This window comes from Archocentrus centrarchus, chromosome 19 (genome assembly GCF_007364275.1).
Source record: "Archocentrus centrarchus isolate MPI-CPG fArcCen1 chromosome 19, fArcCen1, whole genome shotgun sequence".
In the NCBI taxonomy this organism is placed as follows: Eukaryota; Metazoa; Chordata; class Actinopteri; order Cichliformes; family Cichlidae; genus Archocentrus; species Archocentrus centrarchus.
The window spans coordinates 817,224-837,865 of NC_044364.1; the positions used below are offsets into that span (position 1 = coordinate 817,224).

At 46.9% G+C, this 20,642-nt stretch overlaps 1 protein-coding gene across 2 annotated transcripts in view; it reads right to left on the bottom strand.

The window, feature by feature from the left end:
- Positions 1 to 1,653: 1,653 nt before the first annotated feature.
- LOC115798054 (CASK interacting protein 2) overlaps positions 1,654 to 20,642 on the bottom strand; it is a 62,034-nt gene continuing 43,045 nt past the window's right edge. Inside the window, exons 12-22 of one of the 2 annotated variants that reach the window (XM_030754733.1) lie at positions 19,534 to 19,662; positions 18,306 to 18,392; positions 17,351 to 17,478; positions 17,086 to 17,161; positions 12,257 to 12,330; positions 12,056 to 12,166; positions 7,174 to 7,275; positions 6,935 to 7,073; positions 4,515 to 6,764; positions 4,041 to 4,278; positions 1,654 to 3,404 (exon numbers count right to left, since the gene is read on the bottom strand). In XM_030754733.1, the coding sequence (XP_030610593.1) occupies positions 3,308 to 3,404; positions 4,041 to 4,278; positions 4,515 to 6,764; positions 6,935 to 7,073; positions 7,174 to 7,275; positions 12,056 to 12,166; positions 12,257 to 12,330; positions 17,086 to 17,161; positions 17,351 to 17,478; positions 18,306 to 18,392; positions 19,534 to 19,662 (3,431 nt within the window). In that variant the 3' untranslated portion in view covers positions 1,654 to 3,307. The remainder of the gene's footprint in view (positions 3,405 to 4,040; positions 4,279 to 4,514; positions 6,765 to 6,934; positions 7,074 to 7,173; positions 7,276 to 12,055; positions 12,167 to 12,256; positions 12,331 to 17,085; positions 17,162 to 17,350; positions 17,479 to 18,305; positions 18,393 to 19,533; positions 19,663 to 20,642) is intronic. The other variant, XM_030754734.1, reaches the window with a different exon arrangement.

A 20,642-nucleotide genomic window follows, 5' to 3' on the forward strand; every position in this document is an offset into this window, starting at 1 on the left:
TCATTGTCTCATAAGCTTCAGATTCCTCCAGATGAGCTCAGGCTCAATGAAGCATGTAGAGCATCATTTACTCTGATGTGTTTGTATGCAAACTGCAGGGGATCAAGTTTGTCTTTGACCTCAAGTCTCAGCAGTTGTAGAATCAGCTGTTCCAAGGTTTTCATGGTGTGTGATGTAAGGCCCACTGGTCTGTAGTCATTTAGTTCACTGGGACACTATTTTTGGTACCAGTATGATACAGGCAGGTTAAAGAGCCTGTGGAGAGGTTGACACAGTCTTCAACACAGCAGTCTTCCCCTGGTGGAGGAACAGGTGAGAGGAACATGTGAGACGGTTAGAGATGCAGGGAGATGGGGTAGCTGTGGTGGAGAAGCACACTAGTGAAGGAGAAGAGTGAGTAGCAGTGAAGATGCCCACATGTTGAGGAGGATGAGACTGAAGAGCAGCAGTGGAAGTGGGTCTGCTTTGTGTTTTCCACTTTTGCCATTTTCAGTCTCTCCTTCAGCTCGTGTCGTACCTGTTTGAGCCGTCCTGAGGGGTTGAGCGTGAAACCAGGTAGATCCACAATAGAGTCTGAGAGGTTTGGATTCAACCATGTTTCAGATTGGGCACCAGGGGGGGCTCAGTGGTTGAGGAGGTGACCATGTATGCAGTGTGGCCGTGCAGGTGGCTCGTGTCCCAACCCACTGCGTCTTCCCCCGTCTCTCTCCTCCATACGCTATCAAATAAAGCCAAAAACTAAAAACACATGAGACTTTCTGTGTTCACCCACATCTGCAGCTCATCACTGTTGTTGGGCAGAGTTCACATTTCCCATGATGACTGTTGGCAGGAAGTTCTTGTTTCTCCACCTCCAAGCCTTCACCTTTGCACCAGCACAGCAACCATGAGAACAGCTTTTTAGCTCAGCCGGAAAAGGACAGGAGCTTCCAGATTTGCTCCATTTCAATGACAAAGGCTCTTCTCTTGAGTAAACTCTTCTCCACAGAAGGATCCATCAGTACTTGGCAAAAGCAAAAGATAAAATACAACAAAAACAAAGTCTGAGTAAAGATCAGAGCGACCAGGCTTCGCTGCTACAGCTGAAGCACATTTTCAAATGGTTCTCCTGAAATTTCCATATAAACCAAGGCTCTGATGGTGGTGCATCACTCACCACCATCAGAGCCATTTCCAGTAATGAACGCATATTGGTGAACCTTTACCTGTTTTCTACTCGCTGTACAGTCTGCTGTTCCGGTCAAAAAAATTCCCTTCTTAATGGAAAATGTCATCAGGTCAAAGAAGGACGTGAAGGAGAATCCATGAATCCATACTCAGGAAAACCTGCTAAAACATCAGGCTTGTTGTTGAGGCACAGAGGCAGAAGTGGCTCCACATCAGTGGAAACCAAATTAAACTATGAGGCTGTTTTAATTCATTGGCTCTGGGTGTTTCCTCTGGATGATAAAACAGATGAAAAATCTTAAAATATTGATGCTTTTTTTTTCCATGAAAGTGTTTTTACTTTAAGACTATTGTGGAAAATAGTTGTGTCAATAAAAGTTGACATTCTCAGACCTCAGTATTCACCAGGATCCGGAGATTATAACACGTCATCCTGGGTAATTCTGTGGGAAGCCAAAGATCGACACATTACACAACAACACTTCCTCCATACAAATTCCTCTTTTAATCATTTCTGGGATGACACAGATTTCAGAAGGAAACACTAATAAAAGTATTTCATCAAAACAAAAACAGTGAAACAACTGAGGAAGAAACTTTGCATAAATATCTAAAAAATGTAACAAGCCAACTTCCTTTCTTTTAACCAAATCTTCCCAGCAAAGGTCTGAGTGCATTTTTAAAATGAGGGGGTGCAGAGGAATGAAGGAAGAATTAAAGATGGCTGAAGGCTTTTCTAAAAGGTCCTCACTGAATAAGAAAGGTTCACAAACACGTATTGAACTGGACAGTCAGCTGTGGTCAGAGACTGAGAACTTTAACGTGAACAGGGAAGGAAGCACTGTCAGTGCTACAATAAACTTCTCAGAGTAACAGATTTAATTCCAGCACGAAACTGCTGGTTGCTTCACTGCGGCAGAGAAAAGTAATTATTCTTAGAGAACAAGAACAAAGGTCAGAACAGTTTTTATCATCAAAGTTAGCTGGTTACCTACATTTGTGAGAAAGGTCCCTGCTCTATGGAGGCTGGAGTATGCCACAGTAATTGATATAAAACTCAAAGTTTTACAGTTCAGTTCTGTACATAATAAACCATCATTAGTTTTGTTCTTTAGCATTTAAAGTTTCTATTTGGTGACCATAAACTGCATTTAAAGAGCTGAGAGAGTGAAAAAGCTTCTGCTGTTTCCCTCTGAACACTCCGAACATTTAAACAGTTTAAAAATGGAAACAGTAACTGCTAAATCGTGTGAAATCAAAATTAAGAAATGTTCGAAAAAGCTTTTTAAAAATTAGTGCCATTTCAAATCAACATCCAATTATTCATTAATTTGAATGTAGATAAAAATATCAAATTGAAAATACAAACATATCAGTTAATAAGCCAGTTAAACATTTTGGCACCACTGACCCTCCATAGCAGCGTGCAGTCACTAACATGTTTAAAATCATCTTTCTCGTTTACAGGAAACCTGAGACGACCTCCCAGCTGTTAAACATCTGTTTATGGTTTAAAGACTTTGGTAAAAACAATTCCAGTCCAATCAAATATACATTTATGAAATATCACACTTTTACTACATTAAACAGTAACTGTAACAGACTATAAGCAGCAATATATATATATATATATATATATATATATATATATATAAATAAAAAACTATGTTGCTAATATACAACATAATGAGTTAAAGCAGGAACTCTTTTGGTCCAAAACAAACTGTATAAATATAATCAAGTTAATATGTTCAGTGCACACACAGATGCACTGATCTGTATATCTACAGCTTACATGTATACAATGGCCCCTCATTCCCTTTTAGTAATAATGTCCTGAACAACATCTGGAAGAGCAGCCAAAGATCATCTTGAAGCTCGAGGCTGCTGCTTGTAGTCGATCCAGTAACATTCCCAGGTGTGTGTCCTAAGGCGAAGTGTTCACATTGGAAACAGAGGAAAGGTTAAGCAGGAAAACCCTCAAATATTACTGCCTGATCTGAGACCCCAGGAAGTGCTGATCTCCACGCTCTCTGTTCTTCACGGCTTCAAAGATCCATCCTGAGCTCCCTGCTGCTCCAGTCTGTTTCTGCCGCTTCCTGGAGAAAAGAACTTTTTCTGCATGTGACAAACTGTGGCGTCACTCCAACATGGCGTCCAGCTGGTCGGCCAGGTCGTCAAACATGTTGCCAATGTCATCCAGAATATTGCCTGCTGCCTTCACTGTGCTGCTCCCACTAGGAAACAGATGGGACAGTGTTGGTGACGGGGAGGGAAAAATAATTCAGTTTATTCCTTTACAGTTTCTGCCACTGATACATATTAGGTTAATGGGTGATTTTAAACTAGCTGTGAATGTGAGATAAAGCTTGTAGATGGTGTCCAACAGTCATCAGGTCTGAGGCCTAACCAAAGATACTATGACAGCCCTCACTAGTTCACAGCATTCACAGCAGAGTTCAGACTGTCACTCTCAACAGGTCAGGAATCATCTGCTGATTCTTCCTGGTCCTACTGTGGACACAATGTCCCGGAGGAACTCTTAACCACGGGGACGTTCCTGAATATTATTCATACTTGTGAATTAAGAAGTACCTTCAAATAAAAACACTGAATACTGAGAACTGCGTTCCAGCCCTGCAGCTGCTCTGTCAGCTGTGCTCACTGCCCAAATAGTGCAAACCAAAGGTTACTGTGATACCACAGCTCAGCAATCAGTATGATGAGTACAATGTTATCATACTGATTGATCAAAGCTGCAACACTTCGAAGAAAGGACACATATGACAAAATGTTGCTAACTGACCCTGGAGCAGGTCAAAGGCTCTGGATGCCTTTGAAACTACTTCTGTAAAACACGTGTCGGTCCTTACCCGTCCACGCTGCTCTCCTGGGCCAGTTTGGTCTCCACTACTTTGAGAGCAGCTTCCAGTGATGTACTGGTTTGCTCCAGTCTCTTCTGGGCCAGCACCTCCACACTGGCCACACCGGGTGGGGTTACCCCTCCTTTTCCTGCCTGACCGGGTAGTACCCCAGTGGGGTAGCAAGAGTTCGGCAGTGGGGAGGGCGGAGCGGCAAAGGCAACACTTTGAACCCTGCTGAGATTCAGACCTGAGGAACAGTAAGTGTTATAAGATGAGCTTAAGCTTGTTAGGAAACAAGTTTAAGCTCTTACGGTCACTGAGGGGCGGGACTATTATTATAGTACTTTTAAAAGCTTTGACAGTAAAACGGACGTGCCAACATGAATGTAAAAGAAAATGTGACTATTTAGCATGAATCTAATACAAACGCCAGCCTGAACCCTAGATGGGTCACTGATGACCTGTTGGTATTTGTGTGGTTACCTGCTGTTGCTGCGGAGGCTGTGGCGTTCTGAGGGAGTCTTGATACAGTAACAGCTTTCTGTGGACTCTCAGGTTCTGACATGACCCTCTGTGGGGGCTTCACGAGTTTAGGACTGGGCATACAAGTGAGGGGGTGCATGTTGCTCCTCAGCTTTGGGGAGACGGTGTGAATCTGCACGCTGGTGAGTTTAGGGATGGCTGTTTGTCCACTCGGTTGCAGTGAAGAAGCAGTTTTTTCAGGAGTTGTTGGTGTGCTGCTGGGGGTTTGTTTGAGAGGACTGGACGGTTTGGAGGACACTGGAGGTTTTGGGCCTTTTCCCGTTGAACCCATCCTTCGGAAGACATTGCCTGTCCTCTGACCTTCATCGTCACTCAGCGTGCTGATGTCATTATGTGCGTGGAGGTTGTTGGGTTGTGAGTGGCTGTCATCTCTGTGGAGGATGCTAGCTTCCTCAGGACTGAGTGCGTCTTTATCTTTGGGTTTGTGCCGTCTTTTCACTGTGTCAGACTCCTTCAGATTGAACTCTGGGAGTTCCAAGCTGTTTGGGGTCTGCACAGCCTCTGAAGGAGTCTTAACCTCAGCAGGAACCACTAGTATCCTGGGTCGCTGTTTGATAGTCAGGTTACCTTCTTCAGCAAATGGTAGATGGTCCTTGGACCTGTGCTTTGGAGATGCAGTGGCACTCTTTGACATTTTTTCACTTTTCTTTGCTCGGTCTTTCTCACCAGTTTCTCTCTCTGTACTTCTAACTCTTTGTCTGTCAGAGTCTCCTTCTGTCCTCTCATTTCCTGCCCTCCTTAGGCCCCCAAGACCCAAGGCTGGGACAGACTTGGTGTGCTGTGTGATGGTGTGAGAAGGGATTCCACGTGGGATCGGTGAGGAAACAGGGCTGAATGCCGGTGAAGCAGGGATGTGGGTTGGTGGTATATCTATTCTCCTAGATGGGCTGCTGCTGTTGCCTTCCAGCCTGGCTGCGATGCTCCTCACGCTGCCTGCACTCTCTGTCTCCACCCCTCCCTTCCCCTCTGGCTCCACTCCTTGGTGGCTTCCTGGTTGACACGCATGGCTGTCGTTTACCGAGCTCATCCTCTTAGGCGGTGGTGGGGGTGGGCCTTTGCGTCGAGAGCGCACGGCAAAGGAGTGGCTGCGGTTGATGTGACGCTGGGCCCCTGAAGCACTCGCGTGCCCACGTCCCGGCCTGCGTGACAGGGTGGCGTAGGATGGCATGACTGCAGAGGAAGCAGAGGTACAGGGGGGAGCAGGATGGTCATCTTCATCCGGCTCACCATCTGACAGAGCATAGCGAGTCAGGCTTTGGGAACGCTTCTTTTGTGGGCCTTTTTGGGTGCCATTAGCTGGGGCCTGTACAGTTAAGGGCCCCAACAGGGAGACAGCCCCAGGCAGGGGCTTGGAAAGTACTCGCTGAACCCCGCTGACTACCTCGGCCTGAGCCTGGATGTAACTGAACGCCTTCTGTGTCGAGGAAGGCTGCGGGGATGGTGACGATGAAGAGGAGGGAGGGTGGTGCTGAGGCTGATAGGGGCGGTTAGGAGACTGGAAGTGTTTGGCTTTAGGCGGTACTGCCGGGTAGGCAAATCGGGGCATCTTGCTGGGTGTTAGTGGAGGTGTGAGGGGGGAGAAGGGGACCTTACTTGGGACAGCAGACTGATTCTGGTGCTCCCATGACTCAGTGGGTCTCTGTCTACTTCTGCCTCTAGGACTGCTTCTTCCACTCTTCACCTCCTCCCCAGCACCACTACCCAAACTCTCCTCAGACCGGCTCGATGTCCTGGCTAAGGACAGTGCGGCCTGATGATCCTGAGAATGTCCTAAATTTAAGTTTCCAGAGTTTCCAGAATTCCCTGAGCCACGCGAGCGCATGCCGATGCTCTCTTGACTGACTGACATGGCAGGTACACCTGCAGCAGAGGACACGCCTCTAATGGCGAAGATCTCAGCGGGACCTCCTCCCCCCTTACCCATCATAGCGCTCTGCAGCTCCACGCTTAGCTCGCTGTCCTGGAAGGAGAGGAGGGCTCTGGGAGTGCGAGGGGAGGAGCAACAGTTGTTGGACGGAGCGTCGGTGCGTGTGTGAGCGTTGTGCGTCGGGGTGTGTTCGATAGCCACCAGCTCAAGGGCAGCAGGCGGCTTTCGTCTGAGAGTCCCGCCTCCAGTTCTGTCGGCATGGTTACGAGAGCGGTGCAGGTCACACAGTCTCTTCACTGCTAACATTAGTTTCTTCTGATGGCCTGAAAAACACAGACAATACAATCAAAGTATTACAGAATGATTTAAAGGACGAGGTCGAGGCAGTTTACAGAATAGGAAGTATTCAATTTCTCAGCCTATCCCAGCTGTCGTGGGGCAGGGCACACCGATCTGCAGCAGGCACGCAACTGAAATTATATACATTCCTCACCTAGTTTTGTGATGCCTATCTCCTGCAGGTCCTCCCAGGTGATGTCCTTGACGATGGTAATGGAGTCATAGCCATTGTCACACAGCCTCTTCTGGTACTGAGGCAATCCAATCACACTCAGCCATTCCCCCAAGTCCGACTGAAACACAGGCAAAACCAGATCTTACAACAATAAGAGAGAGCCAGCTGTTTCACATGATCCATACATCACATAAGGGGGTGTCGGAGTGATTCCTCACAGGAATGTAATCTGGGAGCCACTCAGGAATGCTCAGCTTGCCGATCTCCATGGAGATCTTCTTCCTGTGGCCTGGTTTGGTCACTCCGATGGCTGTGAGATCCTGAAAAATAAGATCCAAGAAAACAGTCTGATTGATTTAGTGATCGGCAAACAAAAGCATCGATAACAAATCATCAGCATAGCTGTACTTCAGCTGCAGTCACTGCCTCAAATCGGCCATCATCATCCCAGTGGCAAAGAAAAACACAGTGAGCTGCCTCAATGACTTCCGCCCGGTCGCTCTAACTCCCATCGTCTCCAAATGCTTTGAGAGACTAATTGTCCGTCATATCAGATCTGCCATCCCAGCTGACCTTGACCAACATCAGTTTGCCTATAGGGCAAACAAGTCAACAGAGGCTGTGATCACAGCCCTCACTCACCTAGAACGGAAAAATTCATATGTGAGAATGCTGTTTGTGGATTTCACTTCAGCTTTTAATACAGTTATTCCACATAATCTGGTTAGAAAACTGAGTGATCTGGTTCAGTTCACTATGTTCATGGATATTTGACTTTCTGAGCAACAGACCCCAATTTGTCAGGATTGGAGATCGCACATCCTTAACTCTCATCTTGAACACAGGTACCCCACAGTGATGTGTCCTCAGCCCCCTCCTCTACTCGCTCTTCACTCATGACTGCTCCCCCATTCACACCTCCAATACCATCATTACGTTTGCCGATGACACCACCATTGTAGGACTGATCACGGACAACAATGAGTCAGCCTACAGGGAGGAGGTCCAGCATCTGACAGCATGGTGCAATAATAATAACCTGGAATTAAACCCCAACAAAACCAAGGAGCTGGTGGTGGATTTTAGAAGATCCACACGCACTGAGACCACAGCTCTTCACATTAATGGAGTGGAGGTTGAGAGAGTGGAGAGCTTTAAGTTTCTTGGGGTGCACATCTCTGCTGACCTCACCTGGGTTCTCCACACTCGACACCAAGTGGGGAAAGCACAACAGAGACTCTACTTCCTCAGGAAGCTCAAGCACTCCCACCTCCCTCAATGCTTGCTGGTGGACTTTTACAGAGCTACCATTGAAAGCCTCCTGACCTACTGCTGCACAGTCTGGTTCTCCAGCTGCACAGCACGGGACAGGAGAGACCTGCAGCGAGTGCTGAGAGAGGCAGAAAAAAATCACGGGCACCTCACTGCCCCCCCTCAGTGATATCTACAACAGCTGACCCCAGAAAAAGGCTCTCTGCATTGCAATGGACACTACCCACCCTGGACACTCTCTGTTCTCCCCCCTCCCCTCAAAAAAGAGATTCAGACAGTTAAAGGCAAACATGAACAGGCTGAAACTGCTTCTTCCCTCAGCCTGTGAAAGCCATCAATCCCCCACCTTCAGCCAACCAATCCACCCTGATGGGCAAACAGTGGAATTAATGGACAATCACAGTGAACTCCACACCAACCCCCACCCGCCAGCCCACCACTGATTGCACACGTCACTTTAAACAAGCTTGTTCATACTTTTTCCTAGTGTTGATATATTTACTTTAATTTACTATATTTACTTATTTATTGTTGTTTTGCATATGCATTTTTTTCCTCTTTTTAATCATTGCCGCAGAGGGGATGCTAAACTGCATTTCACTGTTTTAACATTGTTCTTAGCATTGTTTTTTATCAGTGACAATAAAAATGCTATTACAAAAAGAGAGTTTTCACTGGATTCTAAGCAGTCCTGTGGAAAAACTACACTTCAATAACTGCCATAACTACAAACAGTCATTTTCTGCACGACGTCATCAGCCTCTGAATCTCTGTGCAGCAGTATTGGCCCATTCTTCTTTACAACGTTGCTTCACCTCATTGAGGTTTGGACTGTGACTGCAAAACGAGCCCAAATCATCACTTCGCTCCACCGTGCTGGACAGCAGGAATATTACGTCTAACACCCCCACTTTGGTCGTATCTTGGTCACATTGTTCCACAAACTGAAGCTGTGATATTTCTAGAGAGGCTTTCTGCAGAAAATAATTGTTTTGTTTTGCTGTACTTTGGTTAACTGTAAGAATGAATGCTAACAGAAGCCTGTAGATGAGAACAGCACTGTTGGATTGTCTGAACTTGGTGTTAATTTGCTGGGACACTCCTGTGGCAGAGATTTTGTTATCATACACCTGAACGCTGCAGACCTGCAAACTGCCAAAACTTCTACTTTTATACCGTCGGTCCCACTTGGTGATGATTAATGAAATAATGCAGCACCTGGCAGCTCTTTCTGTGCTGTGGGAAAACTAACAATTAGCAAATCAGCGCAGTAACCAGGATTAACGCTGTGCTCCACATTAAAGGGTCCACCTGGTTTGAGCAGCCCCGGGGCATAGGTCGTGACATGGAGTCTGCATTGGTCACTCTGGGTAAACTGACAGTTCCACAGTTTGTAAATGAGAAAGGAAGTCAGTGTTAAAGACAGAAAATCAACGCAAGTATGTTTATGCATAATTTCATAATTAAGAGTGTTGACCTGGTGTGTCTTGATTGTTTTTGTTTAACAATCTGTGATATTTTTATGGCTGGTGGTGAGTTGGATCAGGTGGCGGGGGAAGATGCTGGACAGACCTGGCACACCTAAACGTATTGGGAGGGTGCGCTGGGAACGCCTGGCAGAAGCCCCAGTCCGAGAGATCTTCAACTCCCACCTCCGGCAGAACTTCGACAGCATTCCGAGGGAGGCTGAGGACATTGAGTCCGAATGGACCATGTTCCGCACCTCCATTGTTGAGGCGGCTGCTCAGAGCTGTGGCTGCAAGGTGGTTGGTGCCTGTCGTGGTGGTAACCCCCGAACCAGATGGTGGTCACCGGAGGTGAAGGGAGCCATCAAGCTGAAGAAAGAGTCCTATCGGGCTTGGTTAGCCTGTGGGACTCCGGAGGCAGCTGACAGGTATCGACAGGCCAAGCGGAATGCAGCTCGGGTAGTGGCCAAAGCAAAAACTCGGGTGTGGGAGGAGTTCGGTGAGGCTATGGAAAAAGACTTTCGGACGGCATCGAAGCGATTCTGGCAAACCGTCAGGCGACTCAGGAGGGGAAAGCAGTGCTTCACTCACACTGTTTATAGTGCGGGGGGGGTGCAGTGCCATTGGATTGGCAGACCGGGGTGGTGGTCCCCATCTTTAAGAAGGGAGACCGGAGGGTGTGCTCCAACTTTCGGGGGATCACACTCCTCAGCCTCCCCGGTAAGGTCTATGCCAGGGTGCTGGAAAGGAGGGTGCGTCCGTTAGTCGAACCTCGGATTCAGGAGGAACAATGCGGTTTTCGTCCTGGTCGTGGAACGCTGGACCAGCTCTTTATCCTCTCAAGGATATTCGAGTGTGCGTGGGAGTTTGCCCAACCAGTCTACATGTGCTTTGTGGACTTGGAGAAGGCATTCGACCGTGTTCCTCGGGGTGTTCTTTGGGAGGTTCTGCGGGAGTATGGGGTGTCTGGCCCATTGTTGCGGGCCATTCAGTCCTTGTACAACCACAGTGAGAGCTTGGTCCGTATAGCCGGTAATAAGTCGGATTTGTTTCCTGTGGGTGTTGGACTCCGTCAGGGCTGCCCTTTGTCACCGATTCTGTTCATAATTTTTATGGACAGAATTTCTAGGCGTAGCCAGGTGGCGGAAGGCTTCTTCCTTGGTGGCCTCAGAGTCTCATCTCTGCTTTTTGCAGATGATGCGGTTCTGTTGGCTTCATCACGGGGGGGGCCTCCAGCTCGCAGTGGAACGGTTCGCAGCCGAGTGTGAAGCGGCTGGCATGAGAATCAGCACCTCTAAGTCTGAGGCCATGGTCCTCAGCCGGAAAAGGGTGGAGTGCCATCTCCGGCTCAGGAACGAGTTCTTGCCTCAAGTGGAGGAGTTTAAGTATCTCGGGGTCTTGTTCACGAGTGATGGGAGAAGGGAACGGGAGATCGACAGGCGGATCGGGGCTGCTTCTGCAGTGATGCGGACGCTGCACCGGTCCGTCGTGGTGAAGAGGGAGCTTAGCGTAAAAGCGAGGCTCCTGATTTACCGGTCGATCTACGTTCCTACCCTCACCTATGGTCACGAGCTTTGGGTAGTGACCGAAAGAATAAGATCGCGAATACAAGCGGCAGAAATGAGTTTCCTTCGAAGGGTGGCTGGCCTCTCCCTTAGAGATAAGGTGAGGAGTGCGGCCATCCGGGAGGGGCTCAGAGTAGAGCCGCTGCTCCTCCACATCGAAAGGAGCCAGTTGAGGTGGCTCGGGCATCTGATTAGGATGCCTCCTGGCCGCCTCCTGGGTGAGGTGTTCCGGGCATGTCCCACCGGGAGGAGGCCCCGTGGTAGACCCAGGACACGCTGGAGAGATTGTGTATCTCGGCTGGCCTGGGAACGCCTTGGGGTCCCTCCGGATGGGCTGGAGGAGGTGGCTGGGGAGAGGGAAGCTTGGGCTTCTCTGCTTAGGCTTCTGCCCCCGCGACCCGGCCCCGGATAAGCGGAAGAAAATGGATGGATGGATGGATGGATATTTTTATGGCTTTACATCCAGCTATGAGCTGAAAAAGTAATTAAATATTGTGAACACAAATTCCCAAAGTATAACATTCAGCTTACAAACAAACATCTGGAGTCACATTTAATCACAGGAGGGATTACTGCTACTGCACAGACACCCTAAACCCAAACCCATAACTCAGAATAAGTGTCGAGGCAACAGAAACAAAAGTAACAAATAAATGATAAACATCATAAACATGATGTGCTTCACATGGATGAAGTGCTTTTCTTTACAAAGTCTCCACTCTATCAGCCTGGTATGATTTTTATGTTAATAACTCCCATTTAAAATGAGTTTGGTAAAAAGTGTAACATATACACACCTCAGGGGTCATCCTGCTAATGGTGGGTACATCGTATCCCGCACTGAGGAAGTTGGACGTGTACTGCTCGAGCTGGAACTCACACAGCCACTGGTAGATTGCTTCAGAGTCCTAATGATGGAGGAGAGGAATTTATAAAGCTCTTTGTGCGTCTGAAACATTTACACAAACTTGCACAACCTCTTCCAACACTCGGCTCACCTTCCCTTCCAGAAGCTGTTCGGGCCTCACAAAGCCTTTCTGAGGAGTGCCGTTAACCTGGTGGCAAGAACCACCTAAAAAACACACACAATCAATCTTATTGGACGACAACCTCTGCTGTGTTTCCCTGTGAGTGGAAGGAGACACACCCAGAGAAGGACAGACATGCTTCAAAGTAACAGGTCTCAATATACTGATAGATCTGTGAGGAATGCACCATCTTTGCTGAGTCTTTAACTGCTCCGTGCTTTTCTTTCTGCTCTTCTCCATCTGATCATCTCACTAACCTTTATTTACAAGGCCTCTTACAGACACTTGAATCAGTGATGTAAGAGATCGAGATGTTTCTGGGAGGCGATAAATCGAGGCAGAGTCACTAGATCCAGCTTAGCACAATAATCAACAATCACATTTGTGTAATTGTAGCTGTACTGTGGGAAAGCCTTCATTTCTTTATATTTTGTCATGAGGCAGATTTTCGTGAAGTTGAAGTGCTCTAAAGCAACGATTCTCCAGGATTCCCGAAGGTCCTTCAAAGGTTTTTCGGAGCATTTTCAGCAGAATTGTTTTTGTTGTTGAGCCACACATCACAGAAAACGTGCAAAAGCACAATTTGTTTCCATTTCTTTAGTTGGATCATGAAAAATGCCAACGATGACACAGTTTGACAGACATAAAATAATAATTGTGCATCAACAAGCTGAGGGCCAGTCGTCGTGAGCGTGCTGACGAGATTATTCAATGAATGCTGGCGGACCGAAGCCGTTCCCGAAGACTGGCAGAAAGGCGTTATCGTCAAACTACCAAAAAAGGGCAACACCATGGAGGCATAACCCTGCTCTCGGTCCCAGGGAAGGTCTTCTGTGCTGTGCTCCTTCGACAATTACAAACCGCCGCCAACCAACGCCTACGCGAGGAACAGGCAGGCTATCAAAGAGGACGATCATGCACTGACCAGATATTCGCTCTGAGGAACATCACTGAGCAGTGCACGGAGGCCACTCTCGATCAACTTCAAAAAGGCATTTGACAGCATCCATCGAGAGTCCCTCTGGCACATATGGCATCCCGCAAAAATTTATTGAGGTCTTCAAGTCCCTGTACCGCCACCCTTGCTGCTGCGTCAAGACAGACACACCATCGAGACCAGCGTGTATCCTCTCACCCTTCTTGTTCCTTGTGACACTGGACTTCGTCATGAGGAAAGCCCTGACCAGGCAGGCATCGACCTGGACAAACAGACGAGGCTTACAGACCTTGATTTTGCGGACGACATCGCCCTGCTGTCAGAAGACGGGCACCATCTCCAGGGTCCAACATCAAACTTTCATCGGGAAGCCAGAAAGGTCGGACTTCGGATCAGCGCGGAAAAATCAAAAGTCATGCACGTTGGCGACCAAGCTGGTGTGCCCAAGATCGGTGGGCAAGACCTTGAGGAAGTGTAGAGGTTTACATACCTCGGCAACATAATCGGACAGGATGGAGATGCAGAGACTGACGTCAAGAACCGTATTGGCAAAGCTTCAGCCATTTTCCAACAAATGCGAAATATCTGGTCATCTGCTTCCATTTCGCTCAATATCAAACTTCACTTATGCGCCTCGATCATTATTCCGATGGCAATTTACGCCTCCGAAACATGGACGCAAGGTGGACGCATTTCATCAGTGTTGCCTCAGGCGAATACTGAAGATCCGACGAAGAGGTGCTGTGATGAAGCAAGCTGTCCAGGCTCAGTGTGATCATTGCCCGCCACCGTCTAAAACTCGCTGGCCATGTCATACATATGGACAACAGCCGAATCCCGAAGAAGGCTTTCACATGGGTTCCACCAGGAGGCCGACCAGGAAGGGGACGTCCAAGGCTCACTTAGCGCTGGAACTTCATAGACGACCTCAAAGCCCTCAACGTCTCTTGGGATGAAGCTGAAACCCTCGCCGTGGACCGTGATCGATGAAGAACCTTGTTGCCCAACACGCTCGCTAGCGTGGGTGGAAAAGAAGCCGATTCCCAAAGAGATATTAGCTAAAAACCTGACACATCTCAGCATGGTGTGCAGCAGGTCCTTTAAAAATGTGAGGAACCTGAACAAGAGGAAGACACAAGAAGAACTGGCAGCATATTTCTGATCAGTATCTGAAAGTCACATACTGAGAGCTGCACCATAGATCCTTTCAGCTGATCCATCTACTGTTCACTGAAGCTTCACCAGAAATGGGCTCAGTGGAAGGCCGGCTGTTAAGAAGGGAAACGGGGGGAAGGATGACGGACGCCAAATTCCAGAAGAACTGGCAGCAGGTCCAATGGAATGATGAATCCAAGTTTTAATCCAAATTTAGATCAACTCGTCAAACATGATGGAGGTGCTGCTGTGGACTGGAGCTGCATCTGAGCAGTGATGATGGGGATCTTAACAAAACTGATGGAATTATGTAAACAATAAAGTACCATCAGATTTTCATTCACCATGCAACAGCATCTGACTCATGTCTAACACAAAGAGGTCGAGCTGTAGGTGATGGTAAGATTTGTGACAGGATGGACAGAGGGACAGCTCAGGCTGATCGTTTCTGGAGACAAAGTTAGAGGCAAGGCTGAGATGGTCTGGACATGTGCAGAGCAGGGACAGAGAATATGATGGATAAAGGATGCTGAATATGGAGCTGCAGGCAGGACAAACAGAAGAAGACCTCAGAGAAGATTCATGGATGCAGTGAAGGAGGACATGCAGAGGAGGATGCTGGGATAGGGTAACACGGATGATCCGCTGTGGCGACGCCTGAAGGGAGCAGCGGAAAGAAGAAGAAGAAGAAACAGTGAATATTAAAGCTAATTGATTCAAGCTCAGGGAGCGCCTGATCAATCAGGAGGATTTTCTCTGGTTTTATCGGCTCCTCTCCTCTGATAACAGGTAGTTATGAAACGTTTTAGATTGTTCCTGTGTAACATTCCTGTTAGCAGAACAGTATCAAACAGGAAGACACACACAGACCAAACATTAACTATCCTGTCACATTAGAACATGACCTCTTACCCCTCAGAAAAAAGAGCAGAGCTCCTGAAGTCTGACATCTCATCCTTCCCTCCACCTGCTCCTCATGAAGGCCAGACATTTATTCAGGTCCTGTCAGCTGCTCTTCTCTTTCTGTCCTCATCTTCCTCAGTCAGATACGTTTTTCTCTTTATTCCTGTCTCCTCCCTCTGACCGCTCCTCATTTCTTTTCTCCTTCACGTTAACCCTCCTTCTGATTCACCCTGAGGTCAACAGGGCTCCTCTGCTCATTCTTACCAGATCACCTTATCTCCTGAGGATACTGTGAACCTGCAATCCTGCACTCACAGTTATCCTGACAGCAGAGTGCGTTTCTCCAGGCTTTTACTGCTTTATTGTGATGTAGTGATCCAGAGATTTCATGGGTTGTGTAGCTGAGAAAAGGTGATTTTATTGGGTTCAGTGATGGAGTAAAGTAAGATAAGCATTTATTGTCTCTCTCCATCTCATTTCCCTCCAGACTGACACCAGCAACAGTTCACTCTCCAGAACAAAAGCACCACAGCTTTTTAAAATTCACGTTCTTCAGGTACAAAAAGATGATAAACACATTATTATGAAAGAAAAACTGGAATACCAATGAATGAATTTCCAAAATAAAGTCATAATGATAAAAAAGATATACAACCCTAAAGTGTAAATATCAAAATGATTTTAAAATGATTCCATGAGTTTAAATGTTGGATTTACAACATTTCAAAACCAGAACCTGAGAATTTGTTTTGATTTGAATTTATAGGCAGAAACATTTTTCCAAAAAACTGGAACAAGGACAAGGACTGCATACTTCAATACTAATATTCTATATACTACACTGCAATACATACCACCCACTGCTGTCATACTTGGCTTTGTTCCTGAATAATTTTTTGACCCTAAAATTATTTTTTGTTATATGGTCATGTTGCACCCTAATCCTTTTTACTGGATTGTGACTTATCCTCATAAGGGCAGACCCTGGAAAGATATCCAAGGAATCAGAACTCTAATTAGGAAATGGAAAATGAGGAAGTCTGACCAAACAAACATTTCAGCCACAACTGCCAGGAAAATAGTTTTTGATCCAAAGAAAAACCTCCAGATAACTTCAGCTCACACACAGGACTCTGAAAAAAGTGGTGTGTCTGTTTCAAGCTGCAGAAGGAGGCCAGAAGAAGGCCACGACTGCACCAGTGCTACAAAGAATCCTGCTTATAATCAGCACAGAGACGAGCCTGAAAAAGGTGTTTGGAGACCAAACGGAAGTTTCTGGCTACAAACACAAACTCCACATCTGGAGAGGCGCAAACAAGGCCTATGATGGAAAGTACAGCATCCTGCTGTGAAACACAGAGGTGTGTGAGCTGCACAGGGAACTTGGCCAAAACTGATGGTAATTATTATTATTATTATTAATATTAATAATAATAATATCAACTGCTATAAGCAAAGCAATTCCCAAATATGTGCTAATTAAAGTATTTCTCATCCCATCATATGATAGGCAGGTGAATTATACTGGGAGACCATCTATGAGGAGGTTAAATGAGGGACTTTAAAGTGTAGTTATAGTATGATGTGATCTACTCAGTCTAACCACAGTATAATCACTTCACATCTCCTGTTCTCCTGCAGAGCTTTTCTATTGTAACATAAAATAAAATCATGACCTTCCTCAGACATTCTTCTCATAACATTTTGACCCTTTGCTCAAAGGATTTCAGACAGAGAGAATCTAACGCCACAGCTAACTAATCATTATTAAACTGACTGGCAGCTGTTTCATTTGGTGACTAACCTGTGGATCCATCCACCTGTTTGCTGTGGTCCACACCTGTGACGTGTTCTCTTGATTCACCAGCAGAGGGAGCCAGCTGCACACAGAAAACAAAAGGTGCAGGGATAAAGTGTACTACCAGCTCTGTCCACACCTGATCACATCAGCTAACCTAGTAATTAACTTTTTGTTACTGCCGGTGTAAATGTGTGCTGTGATCTTTAAAGGACCCATCAGAGTAACAATGAGGGTGTTTGCAGCAGAGCATCCTGTGAGAATATCTGACCTTGACTGTGGCAGCACTGTGGCAGCTGTGAATCCCGTTCTGTTTGTGGCCGCTCTCTGAGCTCTGGCCACTACCTGCGCTGCGACTGCTGCCCACACTGCCGGCACTGCCAACACTGTTCCTGTCACCTGAGACGGGGACGACAAACACAGCAGGGATGAAGAGTGAAATGAGACCTGCAGAGTCAGAGCTGGGACAATGGAGACGACTGCAGAATGTAAGATATGAGTTATATTTATGGGTTAAAGTATGTTTATTCTTGAAGGATTAAGAAATATATTTATTTCCTTTGTTAGCAGTAATGTGACCATATAGACACACATCTCCTGTTGGTGCAGAGTTCGTGCTGGGAGGCAGTTACCTCAGCCTGAGGTGACCCTGAGAGGTCATACGAACTTCAGCTGTGAAGGTTTCCTGATATTTTCTGTCAAAACTGCTCATCAGGAAAGGTTTATGCTCATGTTGTGTTACACGTGGCTCCAGCTGTGAGCCGTGTATAATTGTTTATGGGAGATATTAAGGACACTTCTGGAACCAGGGATGCCTGAAACACCAGCTCTTACATGTGCTTGTAAACAGAGTTATGGATGCAACATTTCACAGTTCTGTAGCAGAAAACTACTGTGCAGACTGTCAGAGAACGACAGGGAGCCCAAAAACAGAGACGCCATCAGGTCTAGAAGAACACACATGCTGCTCACTTACTGTAATGTCCTGCTGCAACAAACTGGTTATGGTTGCTGGATTGTTAGGTGTGTGTGAAGGGGTGGGGAGGATTTGAAAGGTGGCCTGGTAGGGTCAAAACTCTGGGATATAAAGGGATAAAGATAGGAATAAGCTTCTTTAAAAAGGTCTAGTTTATCTGAAATGCAGCAACTGGACTGGTCTACAGGGTCACACAGGATTGGGGTATTGGTGGGTGGGGTATTAGGGGTTTGGGACCACACACTCTTACCAGTGGGAGAGCTCCTGAGGACCCAAATGTCCTGAGTGGAGCTAGAAGAACTAGCTGGGGTTGAGAGCTCACTGCCCGATGGAGCACCTAACAAACACACACACACTTTAGACACACGTTCACTGTACACTCTGCACACTGCAGAGCTGGAGCTGGGACTGGATCTAACAAGCTGACACTGTGCACCTGAGGACTCACTGCGAGGAAACTGGGATTAGGGTGGTGTTTGGGAGGAAAATCAGACAGAACATGCAAACGCCACACAGAAACGTCCCAGCAGGCTGGCAGATCAGAACCCAGGACCTCCTTAAAAAACACTAAGCTTTGACCCTTCTCTTGTTAGCTGCTACAGACCAATCTGAAAATGATCATTTTTCCCTTAGCAAAGGTGGCAGCTGAGCCGCTTCCAGCTGACAGCACTCTACAAACAGCTCTTCTTACTCTGCAGCAACATTTTGATGTGCAGTGATGCAGGACAGAGTTCTGCTGTGCTGATGTTGGACCTGACCTCTTCTTTTGACACTGCTAACACCACATTATGCTTGACAGGCTGAGACTCTGAGTGGGTGTATCTGTTGTGTCATCTGTAAGTGAACAACCCTTTTCTGTGGCTGCTTCTAAGTGCAGGTAAACTTCCCTCACCTACGGTGTGCCACAAGGTTTGGGTTTTTTACTGTTATATCTGCTCCTTCATGTCAAATCTCTGGTTCACTCTTGTTTTTAATCACTTTAAAAATGCTGCCACGTTAAGCCCACTGTGTCAAACTGTGATCTGGAAACCTCTAGTTGTGTATTTATTTCATCATGCCTGGATTATTGGAATTCCTTGATCACTTGCTAAGCAAAAAACAAAAAAAAAAGCTGGAACATCTCCAGGTTCTTCAGAGTGCTCCTGTGAGGGTCACCTAAGTTCTCACCTGTCACTCTGTTGCTGACCCAGCTGCACTGACCCAGAGCTCATTCAGAGCTCTGGGTCAGTGCAGGGACCTCATGGACCTGCTGGCTGTGCATCACATGGGGCTAAAAACTATAATGGAGACAGAGCTTTATAGTGTCCCCCTGACTCTGGAACTCTCTCCCTCTGAGCTCGAGATCCGTGAACGCGTTGGTCTCTGTCAGAGTTGGTGATGGTCCTGTTAATACTGCCTTGCCTTACCTGGGATGACATCAATCTACAACAGGTGGTAAAACAAAGGAAAAAGGTTGGTGAGTGCATCTATGTGTGTACCTGCAGGGTCATAGCCGAGGATGTATGAGTCGTCAGTCTGAGGGGCGGGGCCGTGGATTAAGGGTGGAGCTCTGGACACAAAGTGCTGTCGTTGGCAAGGCACTGAAGCTTGGCGGAACAGAGTGCCCCCTAGGGTCAGGGAGACAGGTTTGGTTTGAGGTGGGCATGCATGAGTGAGGGAAAGCAGATCACATACATGCATGTGTGGTGTCAGTATGAAGTGCATGCACAGAATGACCTTTAACCATGCAACGAAGACATATGAATATCATCAGCTTTATCATGTATTCTTCATTGAGTACATGGAACAACAACTAAAGCGGGGGCGGCTTCACTGTAAATCTGCTCCTGCTTAATGGAAGTCTAAGATCACCAAAGACACTGAGATGGCTTACTGTAATTTTTTGTGTAATATTTGTCTGCGGTTGCTGAAACCACTGGCATTATCAAAGAGCTCAGACACACACATGTGCACACAACCTGCTGAGTTTGCCTCATAAGCAAAGAACCTCTCACCAACTTTGAGGCAAAACTCTTCTCGTCTCCTCCCCCTCAAGCCTGAGCGTGCACACACACACACACACACACACACACACACACACACACACACACACACACACACACACACACACACACACACACATTAACAGGATTACTATGACCAGATTTGCAAAGTGTCAGCTCAGTGTTAAAGCCTTCACAGTCTACACTGGGGTATTGTGTGTGTGTGTGTGTGTGTGTAGTCTGGCTTGCTGGGGGAGAAGTGTGCATCTATGTCTGTAGCTGTTTTTGGTGCTGGTCTCTGTCTGAATGTCGATGGCAGAACAAGTGAGGAGCTCATATTCACAGGATTAAATTAGATGAGTTACAAACACGCTGAACTCTCCGGTGACCCCGTCTGCCAACATGACAGATCATGCTCGTGTGCAAGTGTTGAGATATTTTTGTAGCTCAGATATAAGAGTTGCCATGGGTCAAATTAGGTGTTACCAACACTCTTCACCCCCCCCCCCCCCCCCCCCCCCCCCACGTGTAACATGTATAATAGATCATGACAGTTAACATTTGTTCTTGCAGTGCTTTATTAAACACTGTAAAGTGGTTAAAAT